This window comes from Anopheles funestus, chromosome 2RL, assembly GCF_943734845.2.
Source record: "Anopheles funestus chromosome 2RL, idAnoFuneDA-416_04, whole genome shotgun sequence".
NCBI classification, from domain to species: domain Eukaryota; kingdom Metazoa; phylum Arthropoda; class Insecta; order Diptera; family Culicidae; genus Anopheles; species Anopheles funestus.
In genome coordinates this window covers 13,076,241-13,096,621 of record NC_064598.1, presented here as the reverse complement: position 1 = coordinate 13,096,621, position 20,381 = coordinate 13,076,241, and the positions used below count along the sequence as shown (strand labels likewise).

The window sequence follows — 20,381 nt, the reverse complement described above, 5'->3', positions numbered from 1 at the left end:
AAATAGCAAGCATTAAAAGGGTCAAATGGAACATGAAAAAAGATGTCTACAGTAGCATACACACAAACACACGCATGACCTTGTCAAACACTCGAAAAATGCGCCCGAAGTAGATCACATGGTAGCTCCGATGGGGGAAAAAACATTCCCCCACCCCACCATTCCATCATCCCCCTCCCCAATCGCTATGCCCCTTATGTTCTACTTCCAAGAAGTCACTGACATATGTAACGCACATACATAACGCCAAACACTCAGCATGAATCGGGAACCGTTTGTTTCTTCCTTTCGCGGCTTCAATGTTTAAAAAGCCGCTCAAGAGTGCTCTGGATGAAAAGCGTACCGAAAATCATCTACGGTAGCGCCCGGCGGCCTCATTATTCGCAAGAACATTTACTTGTCTGCATGTGTGCGGAAATGGAACTTCACGCACAGTTGATTACACACCGATGATGGAGTTCGATCACCACAGTTCGTACCTACATGCTGTTCCGTCGAAATCGTGTTGCATTTCACTGTCACTTAGTTTTTCTGCTTCTCCCATTTTGTGGACGAAGTTTGTTCCAATTTTAGGTCTTCCCCAATATGACTCACCATGCATGTTTTATGGATTCTCTAGTGGTTTCTTGCACAGTTCTTCTTCTTACGACACACACACACACACACCCGGAATGGATTTTAACTTTAATGACCAAACCCAATTCTTCGACTACTAGACAGCGCATTGCATACTTCAACCAGGGCAAAAAGGGGTTTGCTCAAGATGGGGAGAAAAAGACCTTTTATGTTGTCCAAAAAAAAGGGGCAATATTTCGCAACACACTTTTCACCACACCCCGTCCATCTGGAGGAGTTTCTGGAGCAACATCAAAGGAAACCATGGGAGCTGTCAGAAGGCAAACAAGCGTCCAAAAACAAAAACAAGATGACAGTTGGGCAAAAAGCCACGCGCAAAAAGAAAGAAACTCCCGGAAGACGCAACGTATCCTCCTCGATAGCGAAGCCATCCTTGTTTTTGGTGAGGTGAAAAACAAAAGAACCGGAAACCGGTAACCATTCCTAAGGGTGGTGTTTTTATGTGTTTTGTTTCTGTCCTCTGTTGAGTTCGCAGATTTGGGCACGAAGAAGAAATGGCAACGCACACTCAAAAACGCACCGGAAATAATCGGAAACTTCTCGACACGGTGGTGTTTTATAGGATCCATAGACGAAATTGGAACCTTCAATCCGGTAGGGTTAACTTGCACGAAAGAGTTGGGCAGAGGGGAAAAGGAACCTTTCACAGTAGCTTTATTTCGCTGATTTCCCGTTAATTCCGTCCCAACAACACGTTCTCCCGCACGCTCTGGTTCGATGAGTTTTGATCAAAATATACTAGACTCCAACGCCCGGGAACATCCGTTTACAATTCTGTTTGCTAAACCGTGGCAGAAACCCGTTCCTTTACTGGAACATCTTCATAATCATAACTACTCCGTGATTCCGTTCGTTTGCGCATTTAAACCGAAGGGAAACAAACAACTCTCACATACACGAACACAACAGTATCATCACCACCAATGGCCACTGGGAAGATTTCTTGGGCAAAACGCAACTTTTCTTCCTGCTTTCGGTCCCCGGGACATATGGCTTATCAGACAGATCATGCCGGCATAATCGCGTTTGTAGTCACTGGCACTTGTACGACATGCGGCACGAGCCACAAGAGGCATGGTGAATCGAACAAACTGTCGTACGGTGATTAACGTTTTCAGTTTATCAGTTTTTTTCCCGTATGGTGGCTCACACTTTTCCGGGATTCACACGCATAAGCTCGGATGCGGTCATGCCGCAATTGCCGCGAAAACTAACCTCGATCGCACTACGTTTCTTCTTAACCAACGGAACACCTTTTCCACGATACGGTTGATCTTCTTACCGCGTTGGATTGTTTTAGCAGACGTAGGTAAAAAAAAGGGACACTGCACCGCTGTTGGCGAACGACACGCTTAAACAAAAGCCACCGATTTCGCGGAACCGCCGTTTTATACACTCAAAGTCGACCGCGCACACGTTGCTTGCTCTCTCCATAACTGTCGGCGCCCTTATCTCTCTCTCTCTCTCGCTCTCTCGATTATGCTCTCAGCGCCCTTGCTCTCGAGCGAAGGTTTGTTTACAACGTGTGCGCAATGCATGCAGATATTCCGGCGCTACGCATTTTAACCCTTTGCGATTTGTTGTCTTTTTTTTCGTTCTTGCAATTCTCCATTCTCAAACAGCAAAACTTGTTATTCGAAAGGGTTTAACGTGCAGTGAAACGAAAACAAAAGGGAACCGGTCGAAGCAAACGCACTCGGACGTCGGTTTACATAGCAACCGTCCAGATGGTAACGAGTTACAAACACAAACGCAACGAAAGGATATTCGCATAAACAATAGAAACACGCACAACATAGAACTCCATAGGAAAAAGTGTTTAATGCTTCACGCAACAAACTAACCCTGCATTCGGCTTCTCTTCCGTTTACGCACTGAAGTTTTGCCGTTCGGTTCATCTTCTGCTTCCGGTTTCTGGCGTCATCTGGTCGTTCTCCTGCGCACCACTAACTCCCGTTTTTGTTTGTCCCCTCAAAAATCATCTCCGGCCCATTAAAGCCCCCCACCCCGCCTAACGCGAACCGTGCACGTGCGATGCGATCGTGTCATGTGATAAATAATCCGTATTGACGGATGAGTTCTCCCGCTTGAAATGCTTCATTGAGCAAAAAACAGCCGACCACGCGGCCACGCTGAACGCTGATTTGTTTCTGCATAATGTCTAGCGCTGTAGCGGACTGTTTAAGCATGCTCAGCGGCAAGGGATTGTATGTAAATTGATTCATCTAATCGTGGAACCGGTGGTAGCATGTTTTAAGGTGATGCCTTTCCTTCGAACGGAATGGAGCCGTTTTAGGTAGTTTAGGTTGCAAGGTGAGGAATGGTGATGGTGCTCAATAATTAATTGTGATGTCACTCTATCCTGCCGGCGGGTTGTAGGTGATCGTTTGGGGCGGAAGGGTTGGGTAAAAATAAACCCGCCGACATGTGTACCTTCGGTTGTTTGAGATTCAGCGAGTCGTGATCAAACGTGCAGCCCAAATCGATCAGCATTTAGTACCGTTGGAAGCGGTTGGCGAATAATAACGAGCTTTAATTTATTCATTTCGGCAAAATATTAAATTCATTCCTCGACGCATAATCCTATTCCTTATCGTTGTTTTTCAGCTTCTTGTAGTGGAGCATAATATACTTACATCACCCAACAGTTCATTTGGTAGGTAAAAACCACTTTATGACCACTTCCTGCCATACGGTGAATGAAGTTGATAAAGTGAGTAACGCAAAAGTTATCTCCGTCCCTCAATTATGGTCACATTATTCCACATTTCAGATAAGCTTCTGGAGTATCAACATGTTAGATTATTTATTTTAAAATAAGAAGAATTTGATATGATTTTAAGAATTACTATTATCATGAATTCCAATAACCTCAGGAATACTACAAGAATTTATGGCATAATTTGTCAAACAAATAAATTTTAAACGTCTTTACAACACGTTTTGCATAGCTTCAGGCGCTCTATAAAACAGCATGCGCCTAATAAGCATAAACAGTGACTTTTACTAAATTTTTAAAATAATTCCTAATAACATTCTCAAGTTGATAGCCATTTTAATACTTGAATTCACCCTAGAAGTTATACCTGGTCCAACGAAGATTGTTTTCCTTTTACATCCCACATAGAAAGGATTGTCAACGAAACCCAAACTTCGTGGGTATGTTTACAATATCCTTTTTAGACATTCATCATTCAAATTGGGAGAATATTATTTGCCCCCCGCCCTGTGTCTTCAAACCTTAAGGCATTAGTCTCATCCGAATGATACCTTTAAACGTTTTCTTGTGTTGAATCAAATCCAACAAAAATCGTTCTATCGACTCCCTTTGGCCGGCTCTGGCCAACCAAAAAAAAAAAGAAAAACATCAATCACTGTTGGATGATTTATTCCCTGCTTTCATCTTATCATCATCTGCTCCCAAGTTCGAGCATCACGGTCAACGAAGCTATTAAAAGTGCACTCAGCGTGAAAAATGCATCACAGTCGTTTCACGCTTCAGCTCATTCTTTGCGCCTTTTGCGGGTGTAGATCGCGTCCCCCTTCGCCATGTAGAACGGTCTGTATACTGTTACATCATTTTCTGTTCTAGCCCGTTTTTGCAGAAAGTCCCGACAGACGGACAATGCCAGCTGTTCGGTGGTTTTAAAGCCAACGTGAGACGACCTCGAATGCGTACCCAACGGTCCCAACGCTCTGACGCTGGAGCTCAACAACGAGGCACGTGACTTCATTGACTCACTGCCGGTTCGGTTTCGTTGGCAGAAAATCGATTCGTTGGAGTGGAGTTGGAAGGATCGGTTATCATATGCTGGGAATGCCACTCTGAAACGGATGGTGATGATGATGATGATGATGATAAAGGCGATGTAGTTTTGTGGCCAACTGTCCAAATCCTGTGGCTGGAAAGACACATGCTTTCCACCGGATATCGTCATCATCGAACGCCTATCCCCACTGCTTGAGGATGATTAATTAGTAGCATTTTTTGCAACGGCTGAGCCTGATCTCTGACGCATCTCCCGGTGGTGAAGTACTACATGCTGATGGCGAGAGAATTGTAATAAATTCACCAGCTGAAGAAGGGTGTGCCCCGGAATTCGGGGTAGAAGAAGTAATCCGATACTGACACGCAGTCCTCCTTTCGGCAAACAAGCACGTGTGCGCGTGAAGTCAATTGGTTACATGTGCCGGCCTGTGACGTCAGGAAGGTTTCACTTCCATCTTCTCAAGGCACTTAAGGGCAAGGTATGAGAAAGGGTACGTTTTTTTTTCAACCATAGTTATCTAACCTGTTCTGGGATCATCACCCTTACTGGGAAGATGTGTTTTCGTTTGTGCTCTTATACATTCTCACGCAGCGCTAGTATAGCCTGGTAGTACTCAGGTCAATGATTGTCATGCAAATATTCCAAGTATTGATTATTATGACGAAGTTTTTCGGCGAACTTTTGTAAAACATATTGTGATTTCTTCAGCTATCGTCTCAGGTGCTGTTTCGAAGAAGAGAGCTCGAACACAAAAATGGATTACGATAAAAAAGCTTCCGAATATGTCCGTTTGTAGCAGAAGAAAGAAAAAACCCGGAGCACACAATTAAAAAGCCAGACGCCATCAAATTAAATTCAATCATCCTTTGATGTGCTTGCCGAATTTGGTGTTAGAACATAAATCAAATAACCAGAAGCCATTTGCCCGTATCAAGCCTGCTTAAGAGAACACAAAAAAACGGCATGAGCACAACGCAGATTTGAAGGTTAAAGATGGTAAGATATACGAGGGATTTGTTCCGTTAATATTGACACAGTTGTTTGCTTCCATTCGGCTAATTTCCCACAACATCTTCAACTGTGACGACTTCAAACTGAACTCATTTCATTCATTACAAATCCACCACACGGGTTTGGTAGTGACTTCACACGCAACGAAACGCAAGCAAAATGGCAACGAACCGTGTAGTAGCACCAAAACCCAGCCCAACTTCTTCGACGTTGAAGAACCTGCACGAGTGGTGTCAATTTCGTTCCCGTAGTGGGGTACGCGGTCCATCATATTAAACACTTAACCTAAACGCCACCTGACCCCTTTCGGCGACATTTGAGTCATCGCCATTGATGGTTTCAGTCGTTACGGAGTCGCGGTTTCTGTGACATACACATTAAGCGTCCAACGTGTGCCATATCTTACGGGGTCCAATATTCCCGTACCGGTATTCATCATTTGAAGAAGCACACACGGCATACACACGATACACGTTAGCGCCAATTGATGATAATTAATTGTTTCGAATGTTAAATGGCATCATGGGCGATGGGACTGGGACATGGGGAGGCTATCAGAAGCGGCACGACAAATATTGTTCTTCGATGTATTCTCATTAGGTGGAATAATTATCCATTATGATGCATGATTAAATGATCGATTATTGACTTCATCACAGCGTCGATAAAAGCAGCTCAAGTAGGGTGAATCCATTGTCCAATAATGAAGGTACAATAAATGGCCTGCAATCAGTGGCGGATTGAGAGCACTGCCTTGGTCTCCGACATTTAAGGGTGTCCTGAAAAGGGAGAGAGAGAGAAATATATAAAAAATTGTATCAGAGTTATTTGCAACAATCTTGACCAGCGCACCAATTTCTCTCAGTGTCTCCAAGGAGTTCCGCTCCACCCCTCCCTGTATTATACATTTTTTATAACGCCATTCACGTTCGTAAAAAGTAAGGGCAGGCACGACTCTTACGGTGCGGGGTTTTTCCACCACATTATTCGCTTCATTTCGCATCAAATACCTTCCATTTCTGTAACTGTAAGCTTCAGAAAGGACCATCGCATTGTCTTTCAATCGGAACACAACACTCCAATCCAATACGGAGTAGCATCCGGAGTACCAGGCATTTAATCTTTAAATTAAATTATCTCACCACCAGACAACCCGGTATAAAGCACGGCTGAACAACCGGGATCGAATCTATTTTTATTCAATGCGCGTTACACACTTTGCCCACTTTCTTTTCAAATTCATTTCTGCACCTTCACGGATAGCGTGAGGTTCAATGTGAACAAATCGCAATGAAGCAAAGGAAAAGCGTGTGCCTGTAAGAGTGCCTTTTTGGACGACCTCTGGCTCTGTTTGTCTCCTATCCACCCCGCTTGATAATCTTCACAGCCCCAAACCGGGCACATAACTTTATTTTCGGATCCGTATTATCCTGTGACGTGTTAGCATTCCATTTGTTGCTACTGCTCCCTCTACACAAGCATTCGGGGCTAAGAACGGTAATACACAAAAAAAAATTCCCCCCAGAGGTGTAAAATGCGATGGAATCGGATGTTTCCGCTCACCATGGAAGCGTGAAAGCGTTCCAGCATCAACGAAGTACGCTAAAGTCACTCAACCGACTCAACGGATGGTGGGATTTTGTACGTTGGGTAACCAGCACGGCGGCATTAAGAAATTGTATCCTTCGGAATGCCACGAGCTTCACGGCTCGGTGAGTTTGTACGCGTGCTTTTCGCTGTACGCACGAGTCCCACTCCCGTGACCGTAGCGTAAAAGCTCACGTGTGGCGTTTGGGTTTTGTATTGTTTCGCCCTAGAACGACCCTGTACGAGAGCTGCTAGACGTTTTACCGTGTGTGTGTGTGTTGTCGTAATTGTAATCTGTTCAAGAGACTGTAACCATTATCGGTACGGTAATACCGCGGTTGAGACTATCCCTAAGTCATTGAGAGCTACACATTAACTTGATGGAACATACATTGTCAAACAATGGGTAGCATTATACGACACGGGACAAATAAGAATTACAACACGTTTCTTATCTATTTAAACAGCAGATATTTCTTCGTTTTTAAATAAATCTTTTTCATGCTTCTACTTCGGATGAGATTTATCGAGTATTACGAATTCAACGAACTGCAATGATACGGATGATGTCCCACATTTTTTCCTAACTAAACCAGCCACTCACTAAGCTAGCAACCGCGGTTGTTCACGTCCTAATGGAAACACTTTTTCCAGTTTTGTCCCTTCCATTAAAGCTTATCTATCACCTTCACGTCATGTTCGCGCTGCAAGCAAAGGAAGACCACAAGCATTGTGATAAATTCACTACGCCACATCCACACATTTCGCAAGGTTAGAAAGGGCCAACAAACTAGCCCACAATTTACGCTTTATTTATCACACCCCGTTACCGTTCAACGTTTCCTTTCATTAGTGCTGCATCCTTTAGCTTGCCGTGGTCCTTTTTTCCGAATCCGGCATCACTTTCACCTTCGAACGGTACGCCTGTAGGTGGTGATGTGCGACCCGATGCGGTATTGATCCGGGTCGCAGCAGATTCGAATTGAGCGCCTGGCCATAAGAACGTAGAAGCACGGTATCACTTTCTGCCGGCTCCAGGTAGTGTGCCAGCTCGCCAAACAGCTAACCCGGGAAAGGAAGTGAAGCGATTGCTAATCAAATCGATACCTTCGTACGTCACGATGGGGGTGGGTTGCATGCTTACCTCATGTTCGGTGCAGGTGATAAATCGTAGCACGGCAACGTACTCCGACCACACCATGTTGCGCCAGCGGACATCGTACTTTTGTGCTAGCGGTACCATCAAAAGACACCCGAACCCACTGTGACCGTAGCTGGAACTTTGAAACGTATCCAGCGCCAACTGATACAGCCCGTAGTAGCTTTTACGATTTTCGATTTTTGCCCCTTCAAAATCAAACACATTGTCACCGTGCCGGGACAGGGTGCGGAGTGCTGCAAGGCGTCGTTCAATCAGCACCGATAGATCCGGTTCGAGAAACTTTGAGTCCGGCCCTAGGAAGGCAGCCATCAGGTACATCAGCCGTTCGGTAGGGCTGGCAATTGTAATGCCGGCCGCTTCGATCAGCTCCGCGAACCGCAACCCGGTACTGATGATGGCGCTCTCGGTAAGTAGTTCAAGCTTTGGGGAACCTTTCTCCAGCTTATCCACCATCAGATAAAGCGGACTGTACGGCCAGCTGCGTCGCAATAGTGGACTTTTCCATTCCCGCACTGTAAATCCGTCCTGAACGTGATTGACCTGTTGAGCAAACAAAGTCCAAAAACCATCGGGTTGGGATGTAATTTTTGATTGAAACTCATACCTCTACCCCTTAATAACCTCACCTCGTTCTGTAACGCTTTTTGGGCCAGTAGCTTATAGTTAAGCTTCCATCGTTGCATGTCCGCACCGGTTACGCCCAAATCTAACCCAACCGTTCCATAGTAAGCGGGTACAAAAACGATATTATCAAACAGTTGCACGAGCGCGGGATAGAACGCTTCACTAAGCGAATAGGTAAGGAAAAAGGCTACTTGAAGGCCAATCGTTCTAACCGCTTCTTCATTGGCCAAATCTCCTTCTAGCCCAGTGGCACGTTTTTCACGACCATTTCCAACCTCAACCAGTACCAGCTGCAACACGTCGAGTAGATAACGCTGTTCGATCGTTTGGACAAACCAATTGCCAATCAAACTACTAACAGCGCCGCTCTGCGGACGGTGGTTGCGTGTCCGTGCGCACAGTGTCTGCAAGTAATGGCGATGAGCAGCGGTGCCGAAAATGTCTTCCTTCAAGGACGTATATTGTTGCTCATCCAGCATTAGACGTAGCAGTGCATGGAGCAGAAACACGGGATAACTTCTCGTCACAATTAGCGTCGGAACGGTTTGGTTACGACGCACCTGTACAGCACCCAACGATGGTAAGGAACCGATCCCATACTCGGACCGGTCTTCAAAGTGCGTCAGCAATAGGGACGATGAGCTGGTAGGAAAAATTTACGGGGAAATATATTGGAAAACCATGTCAGTGTGTCGTGACTTTGTTTGCTTGTTTGGTGTGAGCCAGCAAAAGCTTACCTTAACGTTTGGATGATTTCACCGAACCGTGCGCTACGAACAAATGGGGTAAGATATTTCGCCTGGAATGTCTTGTACGTTTCCATCCCGACCACGTGTTGAGCTCGGGCTGCCGTCCAAAGACATCCCGCCAGAAGCATCTTTTGGGAGAACTGTAACGAACCGCAAAAAACGCAAATGGAATTGCAGGGAATTGCAATGTCTTAACACGCGTCACTCTGTCGTTTATTATCCGAATGCTCATAATTAATTACCTCGTTAGCACCGGTACGTTCGGCCACTGCGAACCATTTCGAGCAGCAAGCGAACAATTTTTCGCCAAGCGCACTTGCACCGCAGGAAGCTGCATCTGCATCCTGTTGCTGCAGGCCAGGTCCAATTAGGGCTAACAAGGCGACAGCATGCTGGCGGATGATAAATGGTCCTTCCTCGGCGAAAATGAGATGCTGATAGTGCCACTCGACCAGGTAGCACAGGGCCGGCCATAGATCGCTGAAGAAGAAAATGGTAATAAATGCGACGCATGGGGTGGGTGAATTCTTAACCGGGCAGTATCTAATGGGACAACGAGCCCACGTAATGGTTACTCATCAAATCAACCGTAATGTTAAGTGGTTCCTACGTACAGCCATAAAAGTAACAAATATTATCCATCATAAACGGAGCGATCAACGGAACATTTGTGTGAATGATGTTTGCTGTGGAAATCTTTCTTAGTTTTAAAGGAAAATGCTTTGATTAACCGTACCAAAACATCCCTAAAATAGGGCAAGGAATAAATTAAAGAAAACAAGTACACAAACATACTTTTAGTAATAACTTTCTTACCATTTACTTCAATCTCGTTTATTGTCGTTTGAACTTTTCTTCGTACTACCGCAACGGACGAAATTACGTACCCCATTACCCAACGCAATCACGTAATCAATAGACGAAGACTCGCGACAAACGGTTGGAACTATTGGCCACTTTTTTTTCACAATTCCATACCGAATCGCTATCGCGTAATGAATTGTCACCACACGCCACCACCAGTTGCAGTCGTGATTTTGTCGAACGCGATGTCCTCCTGCACCGCACGGAATGCGGTGCAGCGTTCATGCAAATTACCATGTACATGGTCGTGTCTCAAAAACAAAACACACCCCTGGTCCCGGTTATTACGTTACGGGTATTGAAAACGAAGTCATCTCTCGATGAAACCGCAACTTTCTAATCAATATTCAATTGAACAACGCAATCATGCTCCCCCCAAACTTGGTTGCGATCTTTTCCACCAGGTTTAAATGGTCCTTGACCCTGTTGGGGTGGTGGTGGCGGGTAAACGAGCGACAGGTGCATGCAGTAATGATTATTAATTGTTGTGTCATCAAAGAGAGTATAACGCATTGTTAATGGGAAATTGATTCTCCGGTCGTAACGGTGGAGCGTCGGCAAATGCATTACTCGAAGCAATTTCAGTGTTGTGCTGCGGCGAATATGTAATATGGAATTATTTGCTTGTACTTTACATTTTTAATTTAAATCTATCAGGGGAAAAAACTAGTGCATTGCAAATAGCAACAAGTGCGTAAATCGTTCGTGCGTAATGCGCAACCATAATTTGACATATGAAAGCGCCTGACACGTATGCAAGCAATGCGTTTAGAAAATTCAAAATTCAAATCTCACCTAATGCTCACTTGACAACGTGTTTTTAAAGCGTGCTTGCGCCGATTGTTAGTGTCTTGCGTCAGTTTTGGTTTGCACACTCACGAAGATGATATGCAGATTCGCTTGTGTTTCCATTTTTTTTTTCGTGCGTAATCATACCGGAAATACTCAACGCATCTGCGACGCGGTATAAAACCAAGAAGCAAACAGATGAAGTGACAACATTTGTAAAACAGCGCGATATAAAGCCGATTCGGCGAAAACGCACTTGCCATCGTTGAATTCCGGATCATGGCAAACGGTACCTGCCAACGGAAGTGTACACAGTGTGTGTGAATTGGAAGGAAGAAAGAAAAAACATTACATTGACGAAAAGATGAACATACTGGTCGTCACCTTCACCGTCGTCCTGACGGTTTACATTGTGCTGTCGACCGTAAGTTTGATAAGCACGCATAGTGTACGCTGTTTGCATACGATTAGTGTTACACTTTCCCATCTCTTTTCTATGCGCGTGTGCGTGTGTGTGTGTGTTGCTTAGTGGAAAAGTTGGCAAGGAACAGATTTAGCAAACTTTTCCCTATCCTTGCCGAATCTTCAAAGTATCGATTGGTTCATGCACGACATGCAAATCACACAACAACGCCAGCAAACGATACATCCTTTCGGGGAAGAATGATGTGTTTTTTTTTTGGGGAAAGCTGTATAAAAAATGTACAAAGTTAAAGGTAAAAAAGAATAGAAGTTTGATGCGAGCATGCGTTCAAAAATAAAAACTCAACACTTCGTGATAAAACTTTCAACCCACGCGAACCGTAGTTCATCATTACCGATTGGGCGGTTTAGCGCGTGCAACAACATCTGAATCAAACCATTTGCCAGTGCTTCTTTAGGGGAAGTTTTCGCTTTCCGGGAAACGGACTTCATCCGGGCCTAGATGGGATCGAACTACAAATCGGATGTAATTGGTAGCAAAACATTACTCTCGAAGACAAATTTCTTACGAAGCTTGATGCTACTTCCAAGAAACCCAATGATCCAGTTGTCGGGTGTGTCGGGTTGCATTAATGAGCTATATTCCTTCTACGTCAGGCGTTATCTAGTGCGTAATCGTTGTAATCCACACAAACACGTAACTTTGTATAGCAACCATTCAAGAGCGAAAGCCCAAAACAAACACTGGAACAATGTTCACGAAAACTTTCTTGGACAGGATCATTTCTAACATCTCCCAATTCCTCCCATGGCCTTCCATGCTTACTAACCTGGGTGAGAAAGTTTTGCTCTTACATGACATAAACCGTACCATGTCCTATTGAGTTCTGTGCCATAGTATCATTTTTGCGACACCTTTTCACCATAACGTACCTTCGTGTACGATCGATTGAGCTTCAATTCTTTCCTTGTGAAAACAAAATGTTAACCCGAATGCTGGCCTGTGCGCTTGTGTTACGCTTGGTATGTTGATTCGCACAAAACAAACCTCAAACTGCACATGTTGGTGTAAAGTTCCCTCCCATGGCCATGTTGCTAAAAGAACAATCTGCTGAGTGCTGAGTCACCTATGGGTTTACTTCCATGATCGCTGCGAGTGAAGAAAAAAAACCCCATTTTACACACAACGCTACAGTACAACTAATTCCGTGCAAAAGGGAAAAGGTGCTACTTTTTGCACTCTATTTAAAGCCGATTTCATCCTTCAATACGCATCCTACGTAAAAACAAACTTTCCCCTAAACATTGACCAAATGCTTTTCAAGGATATTGTTACGTTTACTGCAACTGGCTGTAAGCTGTCTAGCTTTTTTTCCCCAAACTGTTCGTGAAACATCTGGCCATGGTTCGCCTTTGCACTTGGCACTGTCTATTTTTCCGCTTCCCACAATCATGCTTTGCAACGAACTTGTGCAACGAACAAACTTTTTGTCCAACTACCGCAAATGTCAGTAACAGGATTTTTTTTTCTTGCTTCACACCAACAGGCATTCGAAATACCGGATCGTTACAAAAAGCCGGCCAAAATGTTGCACGAAATTTGCTTGGCAGAATCGGGCGCATCGGAGGAGCTCCTGCGCCAATGTTTGGACGGAACGGTACATAATGATCCGGCTGTGAAGTGTTACATACACTGTCTGTTCGACAAGATCGATGTTATCGAGGAGGATACGGGACGCATCTTGTTGGATCGATTGCTGTACATCATCCCGGACGATGTGAAGGAAGCGGTGAATCATTTAACACGCGAATGTAGTCACATCGGTAAGAAGAACGCACATTCGTCAGTTCGCTAACCAATTCCACGGCTTTTAATCGTTTTTATACGCTTACAGTTACTCCGGATAAATGTGACACCGCCTACGAGACAGTGAAATGTTACTTCAATGCGCACGATGAGGTGATCAAGTTTTGTCACCTTCTGGTGATGGAATGAAAGTGATTATTGGCCATGTGCTTAATTTTCATTATTTATAGCACATTCTATGTACAGTTTCAGCATGCGAATTAAGCTCACATCTCTATTCAGCTTAAATTTTTACCTCTAGACTACTCACTAAGGACAGCCAACGTGTACAGGACCCAACATAATGGTGGGTTTAATTTGAAAATATAAATCAAAGAATACCGAAACAATTGCCATTCTTGCGAAATGTTTTCATTCATGATAAGGAGCCATCACATTCGATCATAGGAAGACAAAAACGCAATTAATCTTTCAACTCGATGCATCACCCAATAGATAAAACTTCAGTTGCCTCGATTAAGACGATTGGACCGAAGAGTTCTAAATGGTTTCACTTACTTGTGCAATCCATCGATGGGTTTGCATTGCAACAGCAAACGAAAGAATCGAAATGCTTCGATTTGTATTTGAATCATGTTTACCTGTGAATAGAAAATATAACCTTTTTTTAATACAAAGTTCTATCATCACACAACGTAGCAACTTACATCGATATCCTTTCTACTGAAGACGTAACGCTTCACGAGGCTCGTTACATGGTAAAGGTCCAGATGCTGGTCGTAGAAATCGTTACGATATCCGCACAGGATGCGTACCAGCTTCAACACGACGTGCTGTGGTTGATGCTCAAGATCACTGCTTTCGATCGAGGTGAGATAGTTTTTCACCAGTCCACCGATAAGCGCCTCGTTGGTTGCTATCTTTAGCGCCATCTGCTCACTGGTACGTGCCAATCGAATCAATATCTTGGTGCAATTAATGACGGTTGCCCCTTCCGGTTTCATCGCGAACAAAATGTACCGGATGCGTTCGATAATGTTCGTTCGTGCCAAACACTCGATGAGATCCGTCTCCGCCAGATGGAAATCGTTCATCGTTTCACGATTGTGCACATCATCCGGATCGTTCGGATCGGGCAGGTTAGCTTTAAAGTGTGCTTTGCGCGATTGCCGGGACGATCCACCGGAAACTGCACCGGTTAGGTTCATGGCTCCGAAGCCTGCTTCCATTTGCTGTTGCTGCTGTCGCCGTTCTTCTTCGTGGCTGTGAGTGATATTTAGCGCTAGTTCCGGTTGCACCATACCGTACTCCGAATCGAACACGGTATCAAGCAGTATCTCGTCGGTATCGTTGTAAAACAGACTGGCCAGTGCGCGCGAGGCAACTTCCACCACGGAAGGTGTGTTTTCATCAAGCGCAAATCGTAGAAAGAAAAACACCTTCGAAACGGGAAGTTCCAGTACACCGTCGTAGAAACCCTGGTTCATGATGTTTAGCATTCCAGCGATGGCCCCAAGGGCAGAAATACGCTGCTGTAGTACGTTCGAACGTGCCAAACGGAACAGTTCCTGTAGCGTGTACCCAGGACGTTGAGCATCCTCACCGTGCAGATATAGTTCCCGGTCGTCTGCTTGCTGATGGTTAGTTTCTGCAACGTACGGCTGCAAAACTCCCCTCCAATCGAAACGAGCTTCATACGATTCGCCAGGTTTGAGTTCTTTCACACTGCGCTCGATATCTTTTGTCCATTCGAGCTTTTCCGGTTCCAGTACGTCGAAATTTATCCACTGCTCTGATCCTTTTTCCTTTAACACTTCCATACCGACTGGGAGTAAATCGGGATTCGAAATTTGTTTGCTCTCCATCCGGGGTTGGTTCTCGGGCAAAGGCTTCTGTGCACTAGTTCCAGGCTTTTTACGCGCTTTGAGGAACTCCACCAACTTTGGATCAAGAGTGTTCAACAGGTGGTTCCGTTCCTTGTTGATCTCTTCAATCGACATTTGATTCAGTTTACGCATGTTTTCATTGTGAATCTCCGTCGCATCCCATCCTTCCAGTAGCGTACTTTCAGTTGCCGCTTCAAACTCGATCTTGCCCTGACTTTCTGACGATCCTTTCGGTTGCAAAGAGTTCACTTTTTCCTTTGAAACCATTTGTGCGAAAATACTTTTCTTCGACACGTTCGGTTTTGGTTTTGCCGGGTACGCCGTAATGTGCAGCGTCTTGGGAAAAGAACCTTCAATCGTCGCAGCACCTTCGTGGAATATCTTTTCCGGGTTTCGTTCTACGACCTCTCCCATAACCAACGATTCGGTGGACGGCTCTTCGAGTGGCTCTTCGGCAGGTTCATCTTCTGTGCACATGCTTTCGACCGGCTCAGATACGGCCGATGCTTGAAGACGTTGTGCTCGTCGTTTCGCGAATTCCGATTGGCGCACATTACCGGCTGCTCTGTTAACCGGATTTTCTCCATCCCGCTGCATACGCACCACTTTGGCAGCGGGCTGAAAATTCACGTCCCGGTTTTGTTCCGCATAGAACTCTTGCTGCATACGAAGGATCTCATTTTCACTATCCTTTTTAGAGGGTCTTTTAATCATGTTGAAGCACGGATTTATTTTGCAAACGGTGTGTGCAGAAAGCGAATGTTTACAAGTTGCGCGCGATCTAAACACAAACACCGCTTGACGTTTCAGACTTCGTTAAAAAATGGTTTCCTGGTTTCGTTAAAAAGTGGTTAACTGGATTTTTCGTTGAAATTATTCTATGTTTTACAGTTTAAATTATTATATCGAAATTATAAGCTTTAATAATATAAAATACACTTTTTAAAATGTTATTTTTAGCAAACCTTTTAAATAAGCCAGTTCTAGCTAAATTCGTTCCATGAATTGTAATTCGCATCGACCATAAACTGTGTGTGTGTGAAAGGAAGAAGAAGAGGAAACGTCAGGGAAGCGGTTGACGGGGAAACGGGAAAAGAAAGATGGCTACCGCTGGTAATTGTTTGTTTTGGTGTAGTGCGTAAAATAATGCATTTAATAAGTGTTTTCTGCAAGCATTCAACTAAATATTATCGTAATCTTGTAGAAAAAGTTACTCTTTACATGAGGAATATATCGCACAGTGTATACCGTGAAGTTGAAACCAATTTAATCAGCGCTAGTTTTTCCGCTCGAACAAAACCTAACCTCACTTTCTGTTTGGTACGGAGGCGAATGTTTTGATTGCGTTTTGGACGACTGCCGATCTCCCGGTTTGTTTGTTTTGATTTGGGGGGAGCAAATCCTATGCACCTATTGCATAAACACATGATGGACAATGCAGCTGGTATGAAGTGCTTACCGGTAATAAACGATTCACCATCCGATGCCGCAAAGATTATATCGCAAGATGAGAAATCTGGAAAAGGGCTCGTCAATGGCAACAGCAAGCCAAAAGAGCAAAATAATGGTATGTACACCTTCCTAATGAAACCGTAGGTTGCAGTTGAATTAAAAGCGATTCTATTCATGTTCTATAGGTAATGAGTTGAAGTTGGTTATGGAACCACAAAACCCTTCGCCAACGAAGTATTTCGACATCAATGGCATACCGTTGCGTAAAGGGTTGGAAAACGGTAGCATTGGGCAACACTCGGACACGGACCATCAAGGAAAGAAAGGCAGTAAAGTGAGCATTAAGTGTTGCAATTGTGAGAAAACATTTCCCTCTAGAGCAGCATTTGAGTTGCACTTCCGCACGACCTATGATCAGGATCCGGTATATGTGTGTTCGGTGTGTGGCAAGCGTATCAAACAGTACAGGGCATACCAGCTACACTGTTACCGGCACAGCGCCAATCAACGGTTTAGCTGTCCAGATTGTTCGAAAACGTTCCATCAAAAGTCGGATCTCACTCGTCACCAAAACATCCATCAACCCAACAATGGATCCGGATCGTCGAAGGATCGCAGTTCGAAAAATGCCGAAGTAAAACTACAAGTAATACCCTGTCCTAGATGTGATGCTATTTTTGCAACGCAAGCTGAATTTAAGGAACACTCCAGAAAGCTGCATCGAACCCCAAAGCAGTTGGTCGAGTGTCCGGACTGTGGGAAGTACGTACAGTCGAACAATCGGTTCTCGCTTTTATTAATGGTTCTTATTTCTTTCCCCCCCCCCCCAAAGATCACTTTCGACCGGTAGCCTTTACTCCCATCGCAAGATACACTCCGAAAGTCCGAAATTTTCCTGCCCCGAGTGTGGACGTTCGTTCGTGCAGAAAATCAATCTAATTCAGCACCACAAAACGCACCTGGGCGATCGTCCCTTCCAGTGTGGCCAGTGTGATAAAGCTTTCTGTGAAAAGGCGCACCTTCAGCGCCACCTAAATTACCATTCGGAGGAACGGCCGTACCGCTGTGAGCTGTGTGGCAAATGTTACAAAACGGAGCGCTGCCTGAAGGTGCACTCGGCCGTCCACAATAACGAGCGTCCGTTTGTTTGTCCCGAGTGCAACAAAGGTTTTCTCAGCAGCTCGAAGTTGCGCCAGCACAGCAACATCCATTCCGGTTTGCGTCCGTTCAAGTGCAAGTATTGTACGCGCGATTTCACCAACTTTCCCAACTGGCTGAAGCACATCCGGCGCCGGCATAAGGTGGACCATCGTACCGGAGAAAAGTTGGACAGTGTGCCAAAGTTTATGACGAAGAAAAAGAACGGCGATAGTGTGCGCAAAAAGGAAGCATCCGAACCGGGTTCGGCTGGCTTGGAAAGGGCGAAAAAGCGGACAGTTAAGATGCCGTTGGTACCGCTACCGGATGTGTTGAAGGATGAATCGCTACCGTACTTTAGTGAAAGCTCCAACATCGATCTCAACTTAGTGTGTAAGGATGATCTTCTACAGCCGCTTGCGGACGAAATAGAGGACATATTTCAGTGTTTACCGTCCGATGAGTCGAAGCTTAGCATTCCGGAACCGTTGGAGCAGCTGTCCAACTCAAACGTCCCAGATGAACAGGAGCGTTTGGGCGGTAGCGGCCTACTGTCTCCGGAAGTGGATTGTGATTTTAGTGTAAGAAGCCCAATCGAACACCCAGACGTGTCTATTGATCTCATTAAGCATGGTAAGTTTGTATGGGCGATAATTGTAGCGAAAAATCGTGTGTAAACCTGTGCTTCTTTTTTCCACAGAACTTCCCAGCAACGTATTGTCCAGCTGCGAGAAGGAAACCTTCACCGGACCTTTGCTGTACGATACGCAGCTGCCTATTCTGCCAGCGATGGCATCCTTTTGCAACAGTGAAGAGCAACAGTTCCGGCTGATAAATCCTCATTTCATACACCTCACTAATAGCACAACATTTCTTGGCGGAAGTTCAAGGATGTCACCGGACAGTAGCTCCGTGCCGGTTTCCATTGGTGAATGATAGCATCGCTCAATGATAGATTATCCTTCCTTGGTGGCAACTCAACCCGTTTGGTGTGGCCCGTAACAGGACAGTGATTCCTTGGCGTGAACCTATCCCACGGGAAGTTTATTCCCTTTTCTGCATTACAAAGATTCTACGTGTAAGAAATCCCCTTTTTCTAAAACTAAGATAATAGGCTAGTGATTAGATAGTGTAAAAGGCCCTCGAGAGGCAATATCGATCCAAACCAGTGTGTAAATGTTTGAGTGTGTGTGTACGCGCGAAGGAGATTAAGAAAGATGATAATTCCATTTTTTGCTATTTTACAACAACATGTAACGTTGGCATAGACTGATAACTGCAAATTGACACATTGAGATGATAAATTTACCAAACGAAAAAGTGTACACATTTAATTAAGTTCACAAAGAACGTATATTTTTTAATTTATATTACAAAACTTGCTGACGCAACCGGATATTAGTTAGCATTTTTTTTATAACAAATACAATACATTCAACTTGAAGATAGAAAAACATATAAACAAAGCGGTTTTTAGGACTGTTTTTGTGATCAACGCATTCGAAAGAGTTCTTCACAACTTGGGTCCTGCCCAGGCCTGTCCTGTCCTTGGATCTTAGGTTAAGGGATATTGTTGTGCTAACCACTGCAGTACATTAAACTTATAAAGTAAGTAGTAAACCGTTTCTGCAATCACACACTAACAATTAAATCACTATTCATCAGTTTTTTTTGTTTTTATCGTCCAGTTCTTCGGCATTTTCCGGCGCAGTCAATGGTTCTGCGGTTTTTTTCTGTGTTCCGCCCGGAGTGTCCTCGTTCGCTGCTGCTTGTTCCTCCGATACTACTTCGATACGTTGGTTCTCCTGCTGCAATATTTCGTTGAGCGGAACTGTCTTGGCGATGCTGTCTCCTATGTGAAAGTTTAAATTAACCGTTGGCAGTGGTTGTGGTTGCTGTTGCTGCGGTACGTTATTGGCCGACCCATCGCCTATCGGTGGCGTGTTGCTGGACGATCGCATCCCCACGGTGACCATGTTACCGAACAATTCGAATCCGCCGCGAACACCCACTGTCAGTACCGATGTTATCACAATGTAAGCTAACCCAGTCAGTAGCGCTCCGATTAAAATCTTTTCGTAAAACCAGGCATTTTTTGTGCTTTCCTCGTATGCACTAAGAAACTCTTTAAACATGCTTTTAAAGTATGTGGCTTGCAAATGAACCGTTGACTCTATGATTACCTGTAGCGGATCGCAAACGGGAAGCAAATCGTCAGTATTTTGGGCACCGAACCCGACCAATGATTTCCAGAATGAGGGTGATGATTCCATGTTTCTTAGGGCATTCTTTGCCAAATTCTCGTTGCATTCCTTCCACTTGCCGCACACAGTAATGCTTAAGATCAACAGCAGGAACACGATGAACGAATTTATCCGTGTGAAGCGGGAAATTATGCGGACCGTATAGCATACCGCGATCAGCAAAATGATTGGCAGTAGATTGTGCAGAATCTTCGATTCGAAGCATTGCATCAAAAAGTTA

At 44.6% G+C, this 20,381-nt stretch overlaps 5 protein-coding genes across 17 annotated transcripts in view; 3 read left to right on the top strand and 2 right to left on the bottom strand.

The window, feature by feature from the left end:
• LOC125764932 (bumetanide-sensitive sodium-(potassium)-chloride cotransporter) overlaps positions 1-2,029 on the bottom strand; it is a 28,993-nt gene extending 26,964 nt beyond the window's left edge. For 3 of the 7 annotated variants that reach the window (XM_049429665.1, XM_049429667.1, XM_049429669.1), the window contains exon 1: positions 1,852-2,028. The gene's annotated coding sequence lies outside the window, so the exon portion shown is untranslated. Of the gene's footprint in view, positions 1-1,851 lie in introns of all 7 variants that reach the window. The other 4 variants (XM_049429672.1, XM_049429670.1, XM_049429666.1 and 1 more) reach the window with 3 other exon arrangements.
• The window catches only part of LOC125765000 (angiopoietin-2-like), a 201,689-nt gene that overhangs the window by 163,262 nt on the left and 18,046 nt on the right, over positions 1-20,381 (top strand). The window lies entirely within an intron of this gene.
• LOC125764920 (RNA polymerase II-associated protein 1) lies at positions 7,776-16,116 on the bottom strand. Of its 2 annotated transcripts, none has more exons than XM_049429640.1 (7): positions 14,130-16,116; positions 13,981-14,063; positions 9,782-10,019; positions 9,528-9,679; positions 8,793-9,432; positions 8,149-8,706; positions 7,776-8,095 (listed from the first exon to the last, which is right to left on the bottom strand). In XM_049429640.1, exons 1-7 carry the CDS (start codon positions 16,020-16,022, stop codon positions 7,910-7,912), a joined length of 3,750 nt encoding a protein of 1,249 aa, XP_049285597.1. In that variant the 5' UTR covers positions 16,023-16,116; the 3' UTR covers positions 7,776-7,909. The 2 variants fall into 2 exon arrangements, with proteins under 2 accessions (XP_049285597.1, XP_049285596.1); XM_049429639.1 differs by having other exon boundaries at positions 7,776-8,066.
• LOC125765180 (general odorant-binding protein 69a) lies at positions 10,788-13,817 on the top strand. The gene is made up of 3 exons (XM_049430095.1): positions 10,788-11,616; positions 13,163-13,439; positions 13,511-13,817. Exons 1-3 carry the CDS (start codon positions 11,557-11,559, stop codon positions 13,609-13,611), a joined length of 438 nt encoding a protein of 145 aa, XP_049286052.1. The 5' UTR covers positions 10,788-11,556; the 3' UTR covers positions 13,612-13,817.
• LOC125764997 (zinc finger and SCAN domain-containing protein 2-like) lies at positions 16,341-19,074 on the top strand. Its single transcript, XM_049429809.1, has 4 exons — positions 16,341-16,875; positions 16,946-17,522; positions 17,593-18,530; positions 18,598-19,074. The coding sequence occupies exons 1-4, from the start codon at positions 16,713-16,715 to the stop codon at positions 18,831-18,833; spliced, it is 1,914 nt and encodes a 637-aa protein (XP_049285766.1). The 5' UTR covers positions 16,341-16,712; the 3' UTR covers positions 18,834-19,074.